Source organism: Nicotiana tabacum, chromosome 7 (assembly GCF_000715075.1).
Source record: "Nicotiana tabacum cultivar K326 chromosome 7, ASM71507v2, whole genome shotgun sequence".
Classification (NCBI taxonomy): domain Eukaryota; kingdom Viridiplantae; phylum Streptophyta; class Magnoliopsida; order Solanales; family Solanaceae; genus Nicotiana; species Nicotiana tabacum.
Window position 1 is genome coordinate 130,187,948 of NC_134086.1, and position 7,570 is coordinate 130,195,517.

General features: G+C 37.1%; 1 protein-coding gene across 1 annotated transcript; it reads left to right on the forward strand.

Annotated features, from left to right (window-relative positions):
• Positions 1–4,941: 4,941 nt before the first annotated feature.
• Positions 4,942–6,202, forward strand: LOC107759211 (uncharacterized). Its single transcript, XM_016577093.2, has 3 exons — positions 4,942–5,097; positions 5,218–5,547; positions 5,880–6,202. The coding sequence occupies exons 1-3, from the start codon at positions 5,046–5,048 to the stop codon at positions 6,026–6,028; spliced, it is 531 nt and encodes a 176-aa protein (XP_016432579.1). The 5' UTR covers positions 4,942–5,045; the 3' UTR covers positions 6,029–6,202.
• The last annotated feature ends 1,368 nt before the right edge of the window (positions 6,203–7,570 follow it).

Consider the following 7,570-nt stretch of genomic DNA (forward strand, 5'->3'; position numbering starts at 1 on the left):
TAGAGCATATGTCAAAGAATTCACTTCTTTGATGTTGAGCATCAGGAATATGCCGGAAGAAGACAAATTGCACAACTTCATGAGCAAGTTGCAACAGTAGGCACGATTGGAGTTGTGTAGGCAGAATATTCAAAACCTCACAAGTGTTGTGGCTGCGGCTGATGCATTGGGCAAATTTCACTTGAGTGGTAAGACTTCTGCTTTAAAGTCTAACGACAGAAAGAAGGACAAGGCAAATGAGTGGAAGAAATGTGAAAATGACAACGCAAATGAAGATAAGGGGAAGGAAAGACAAGAGGCTGGAACTTCAAAGAGCAAGGAGAAGGGCAGCAAATTCAGTGGCTATTTCATTTGTGATGGGCCACATCGAGCAAGGGACTGCCCGAAGAAGGCAGTGTTAAATGCTATGAATGTCGCGGACAAAAGGGTTGCATTAGAGGCAATGGTCAACAACAAACAAGAGGTTGGAGTAAATGCAATTGTGGCTGAAGAGAAGGGAGGCCAATGGGCATTGCTTGTCAACCCCTTAGGACTCATAAATTGAGCTAACCTCAATGAGGACGACGAATTTCAAAGGGTGTGGGTGGTTTGTTAGAACTCTGCCACTTTGAGCTTGACTTGAAAACGAGAGCATTGTCATGGGGCAGCAAGAGTGTTGCAAGCTAAGGTGCACAAGTAGCACCAAGGCAAAAAGGAAAACGGCAAGTGATGGACAAGGCTTCGATGAAGGCGAGACAACTTGGCAAGGGCTTGACAATAAGATGCGGGCTGAGGGTGACACTTTATCATGGAAAAGGCATGAGGCAGTGATGCCAAGACAAGGCAAAAACGAAGTGGCAAAGGCAGGCTAAAGTGCAATGGAAGGCAGTGCGCGAGACAGACTTGTCATGGCATTGAGGCGCAACAAAGGGCCATATTCGTGGGCAATTATAGGCAAAATGTGGCTACAATGCATCTGAGTATAAGGCATTGGCACCTGATTCAAGCCAAGGCACGAAAATGGGCAGTATGCTTCAGATTGACCAAGTCAAGGGTGGTTACACGGCACATGTTGTGCACATGGTAGCAGTTGGCTTTGCTAAAATGTTGGCAGATGGTGTTAGCACGTTTTTGGCCATGTTTCCATTATTATTGGCATGATCTTACATGTTCCTAGTAGTTGGGGGATGCCAACTACACTAGGCTAAAATAGTGGGTTGTATGGGACAAGTATCTAAGCCTAAGTGTGACAAGTGTAAGGCAAAGGGGTTATCTCATATTTTATAAATGGGCAGTATCCTTATGCTTGGGGCAGAATTGAAAAATGTGTATGAGTGCACATTTGAGAGTTAGGAAAGAGTCCTAAGTCTGTTTTCAAGAGTGAAAATGCCTAAGGTCAAGAGTGATCTTTTGTACACGGCTATACTTTGAGTTGAGTTTCTATGTATGCTCGAGTTAAATACAAAGTTCGGAAAAGAGTTTCCTATATATTGTGCCCTGTATTCTTCTATATTTTCTGTTGTCTTACTTAATTTTGTTGCTTAAAATCAGTCCAAAGACTTATACGTTGAAGCTACCTAAAAACAATCTAAGTCCAAAGTTGCTATAATTTTGGTTAAGTGTTGTGAAGGCTGAATTCAAGTGCGGGACTTGGCTGTCGCACAGGCTGGTTTTCGGTGGACTGAAATGCGCTCTAACAGGTTGAAACTTGTCTTGCCGGAGATTATATCACCTAACCAAAGTGCATTTTTAGCTGGGAGAAACATAGTGCAAAATATCCTCATATGCCAAGACTTGGTAAGGCTTTACAACATGAAGCAGAAAACTAGTAGTTGCCTGATTAAAATAGATTTGAAGAAGGCATATGATACAGTGGAATGAGAGTTTATAGATGAGATGCTACATGCCATGGAGTTTCCTCAGAAGTACATCAAATGGCTCATGAACTGTATTACAATTGTGCACTACTCTATAGCTATAAATGGAGGAATGTATGGTAGCATTAAAGGGGAAAGAGGATTGCGGCAAGGGGATCCAATATCCCCATTACTATTTGTTATATGCATGGAGTATTTTACTAGGATAATGGGGGTAGTAGCTAAACAGGAGGGCTTTGGGTATCATACCAAATGCAAGAATTTATACCAAAAAGGTTTGTTATATATAAGGTGTTCAGCAAATGGGACTTCTAATTAGTACATCTGCTCCTTAGGGGATTAAAGACATTCTCTAACACAACAGGGCTATGCACAAATGCCAACAAATCAAATATCTTCAGTGTAAATATGAATCCTCAAAGTTTAAATGACCTGATTGAAAGGACTGGATACAAAAAAAGAAGCCTTCCCTTTAGATACCTTGGTGTGCCAATTTCAGCTAAGAGAATCTCAAAAATGGATTGTGAAGTTTTTCTTGACAAGATGACAACATGAATTAAAAGTTAGGGTACCAGGCATCTTTGCTATATTGGGAGAGTGTTGCTTGTGAACTCTGTATTGTTACACATTTACAGTTACTGGTCCTCCATATTCATACTACCAAAGCATGTACTTAAAGGCATCATTACAATATGTAGGAATTTCTTCTAGGATGAAAAAGTTGTCACAAATAGACCTCCCCTAGTGTCATGGGACCTAGTATGCAGGGACAAGAATAAGGGTGGACTGGGGATCACATATTGCATTAAATGGAATGAAGTAGCTATTGCAAAATATGTCTGGAATGTGGCACAGAAAACTGACAACTTATGGGTAAAATGGATAAGCAACATATACTTAAAAGATAAGGTATGGTGGAAATATACATGTCCAATCGATTGTTGCTGGTACTGGAAAAAGATATGCAAAATTAAAGATGAGTTTGAACCTGGCTTCATACAAGATGGATGGCAGCATACTAATGGACAGTACACCGTGAGAAGTGGGTACAAATAGAGAATCAGAGCTAAAGAAGCATGGCCATGGGGAAGATGGGTGTGGAGCAAACTGAATATACCCAAGCACAGCTTTATATGCTGGCTGACCATACACCAAAGGCTGATGACCAAATCTAGACTATGACATCTAGGCATAAGCCAAGATGATAGATGCCCAATATGTGGGATGCATGAGGAAACTACACAACGTTTATTCTTTGAATGTCCCTTTTCTAAACTATGCTTACAGGAGCTGCTACTGCGGCTAGGGATAAGACTACAACAAACGGATATAGCTGGAATATGGAGACGAATGGCCAGAATCGCCAAGGGAAAGAGATGCAGAGAAGTGGTAATGGCTACAATTGCAGCACTGGTCTACTGGATATGGAAGGAGTGCAATAATGCAGTGTGGGAGCTAAAACTACCAATTACAGGGTACGTGATACAGCAGATCAAACAGGAATGCAGATGGATGAAGATAAACTTTGTAACTAAAAAGTTGAATATTAGAGAAAAGGAATGAATAGACAGAGTAATTAGATAATAGAGGTATAGGATTATGTTATTTTAATGTTGTTTTGTTGTTTCTTGATAGGGGAAAAGTATAGATAGAAAACAAAAAGGGGAGAAATAGTTAGAAAGGAGAGAAAAGGAATCATGTAGCAGGCTGTGGTGATGAATGAATAAAAAAAATTCTTCACCAAATGATATAGTAATTAGATTATTACCCTATCATACGCCCGCTTCTTTCTATTAGGGAACCAAATCGATTACTTGCAATCGTCTTCCCTTTCTGCGCATGCACATAAACACTTCTAGTCGTTCCTAGTCTGACTAATAAATGTGACTTATCCCTTAGCTCCCTTAATGCCCCTAGTTTTGATATTTTCACTTGTATATTCAAACTTTGAAATGCATATAATTTTTAGGATCAAATATTAAAGTTCTTATTCTTGGGGAATGCTGTGTCGATCGGTGATGCATTTGTATATACCTCAGTTGGTGCTAAGCTAATATAAGGTTATAGCAACTTTTTGAATCACTGGAAGAATGAAGATCACGACATGACAAATGACAAATTTTAAGGACACTAAATCGTATTAGTCATTTCTGGTTGTTAAGTTATGTGCATATTTCAAACTTGTTCTTCTCTGTGCATACATACTACGAGTACTATTAATTTGTCGTCCCACCTCCTCCTGTTGTTCATTTAATTAGCTGTCTATGGAGTTTTGCTTCTCTCTTGTAGTCGTAATACTTGGCTTGTCATGATTTCTTCCTAACCCTCACCCAAACAAAATACATGTGAAATGAATTCGTACAGTCCACCACACATAAAATACCAAATTCCCCTGCGCAACGCTCATCAACCTAAATATTGGCAGTACTTGAAATGACGAAAGGAGCTCATTATCTTCAGCAATATAAACAACAAAAGAGAAAAACTTACTAAAATTAGAAGAGAAAAACTTGGAACTTGTCTGTTTGTGTATATAGGCAAACGTAAGCTGTCTCCTGTTAAAACTCCACCCAGACAAAAACAAACTGCCAGCAAGGATCGTGCTACAGTTTGCTTATCTTGAACCAAACGTATAGTCTCTTGTACTTTGCATAGACAAAGACAAACTACCAGCTGCAAGGATCGTGCCACAATTTTCATGCAAGGTTTTAATAATAAAAACAATTTTCATTCGAGGCTTTAATATCACACTACCTGAACTGTATGCACAAAACAATTTAGTGATATCATTTCGTACATGACAGGAACTAGTTACCTTGAAACGTGAAAATTCGCAGTTTACCAGGTTAAGAAAATTAATTTAATCAAACCTAGAGATCTTCTCGTTACGGCAAACACTTTGTAGAGATGAAGTGTAAGATTAATGTAAATCAATATATTAATTCATGTAACTCAAACAAATGCATATTGACTAATATATAGATCCAATAAAGAAAAAAAAAGGATTTATTTTGACCGACATCCGCCCCAGACAATTGTCCTGGAACTCCTACCTTTCCAATAGATTTGACAAACACTTCTCTATATAAACTCTCATTTTCCATATATAATTCCCCTCATGCAAACACATTCACTCTTCCTTCACAAATCTCCAAGCAACGATCTTGCAGAATTTATTTGGACATCAGTATGAAGATCTTTCTTTTCTTTGGTTTATCTCTCTTCCTTCAAGGAGTTCTTGGTAATTAACCTCCAAAACCAAAAATAAAGGGAGACCTAGTTTTCTTCTACATCCTTAATAATCACTTCAGGGTTTTAAGTTATAACCTCTTTTAATTTTGCTTTTTTGTTTATTTTTCAGGTGATTTGATATGCGAGGAATTACCAGAAGAAATGTGTTCGTTCTCAATAGCATCCAGTGGAAAGAGATGTTTGCTGGAGAGTCATGTTTCTGCGGAAGGAAATCTGGAAATGGAATGCCAGACTTCAGAAGTGTTTGCTACTAATAAAATACAGGAATATATAGAGACGGATGAATGCATTGGTGCATGTGGTGTTGACAGGCAATCTCTTGGCCTGTCTTCAGACTCCCTTCTTGATCCTAAATTCATTGCCAAAATTTGCTCAGCACAGTGTTACAACAATTGTCCCAACATTGTTGATCTTTACTCCAATTTGGCTTCTGCTGAAGGTGATCCCTCACCCCCTCAAAATTAGTACCCCTTGTGTACATTTTCGTGTTTGTTGGTTCAATGGACATTTTTTTAAAATAGTTTAACTTATATACAGATAAAAAATATGCAAAAGAATCTTTTACACTATCAAGTCCATAATTATTGGAACCAGTTATTACGTGAAAAGATAAAGTTGATAGTGTAAAATTTATTTATGATTTGATTTCTCCTTTTCCTCTAATTTAACAAAACTACACTTTGTCTCTTTCTTTTATTGATGTTTTATATGATACATTAATCTAGCCAAAAGCCTTAGCTTTTCTTATCCTAAAATATGAAATACTTGCAGGAGTATCTTTGCATGGACTATGTTTGACGCAGAAAACTCGTGCACACCATGGAACATCTCAACCTCTTAGCTCTGGTGCTGTTGCTAATGCTCCAGGTTATGCTGCTGGTCCAGTTTCTGCTGCAGCTCCTCCTCCTTCTGAATATTGATTTTGATTGTGCTCCGGCACTCATGTAATAAATGTGTAAGACAGTCCCACTTCCATTGCCAATATCTATCACAATTATCTCTTGGTGATTATGATAGATATAGTACTTGTATTATTAAAAAAGTTATACTCGTGTAAAATGGGATGATACTATATGGAGTTTAATTTTTGTGCACCTATAGGTTATAATATAAATATGTTACTATTAGATTAAGGTGATTTACAACAGTAGGTACGTAACTCTCATATATAGTAAGCTCAATTTTATAATAACCTATCTTATTAATTTTGAAGATCACAAATCTCACATTTTAAAGAAGCTTTGCTTACCCATAGATATTCTTTGCGTGATTTAATAGTGTAAAAAAATAATGTATATAATTACTTAAACTGATTAATTTGATGAACTAGACCATAAGGTATAAGTAACATGTTATAACATAGTAATAGTGTACAAATTATTTGTACTGTCAGACTCATACAAGTTAAATCCTATATGCAATTCTTTGAGTTTATACAACAACGAAGCAAATAAGATAAACCTAATACTCCAATATAGGATCGTATTTAACACGTTCATTTACAATATGAATTAGAAACAAATTAACCCGTTTCTAACTTGTAAATATGAGTGAGTTTGGATTAAAAAGAGATGAATATGACTTAAACAACAGATATAGGAAACAAATGTCGTGTACTTCAAGTCTATTTCTAGCGGTTTTTATTGAGGATCTAATGCCACCAGGCACCTATCTTGAAACTTACTACTGTTCGGTTTTTTGATAAGGGCATGAATGAAAAGTCGAGGGAAAAAAGTGGTGGAAAATAAAATATTAGTTTTTTTTTTATAACAAAGTTCCTTTATAAAAAAGAATCACTTCCTTTCCAAGATTGAATGGAAAAATAAAATAAAAAATAGTAGAGAAATTTCTTTAGAGAGGTGGGCCAAAGTTTCAATTAGATAGGCCTGGTGGGCCGAAGAAACAATTTTCTCGAGCTTTTGACAAAGTTAGTCGCTCAGCAAAGACTATAAACAACCGCCTAGCCTACAATTGCATATTACAACTTGTAGCAAAAAAAAAAAAATATGTTAACCAACATATTTGGCCGCCCGAAAAATTTTACGTCGGGTCTCTGTGAGACTCCTCTTAAATTTTGACAAATTGAAAGTGGGTCATATGGTGTCAGTTTATTAACTTTTTGCAATCTCCTACCTTCTTTCTTCTTGAAAAAATAACCTTCTTTCTTCCTTGAAAATTTTTAAAACACCTTCTTTCTTCCTTGTACTTCAAAGTTCAAACCATTTCATCTTCCACTACAAAAATTTGTCACTACTCTCTCAACTTCACCGGCAAACTTCTTTTTTTTTTCTCTCACACAAGTATTACGTATCATGTCTCACACATGATAAAAATTCTCGTGCTGCATCGTCCTCTCTATTCGCTCAAGTCCAAAATTTTCTTGCATTCTTTCCTCTTCTTCCAATTTATCTCGTTCACTACCGCTCTACCAATCTTCGCTCTCGTATCTTATAGTAAAAATC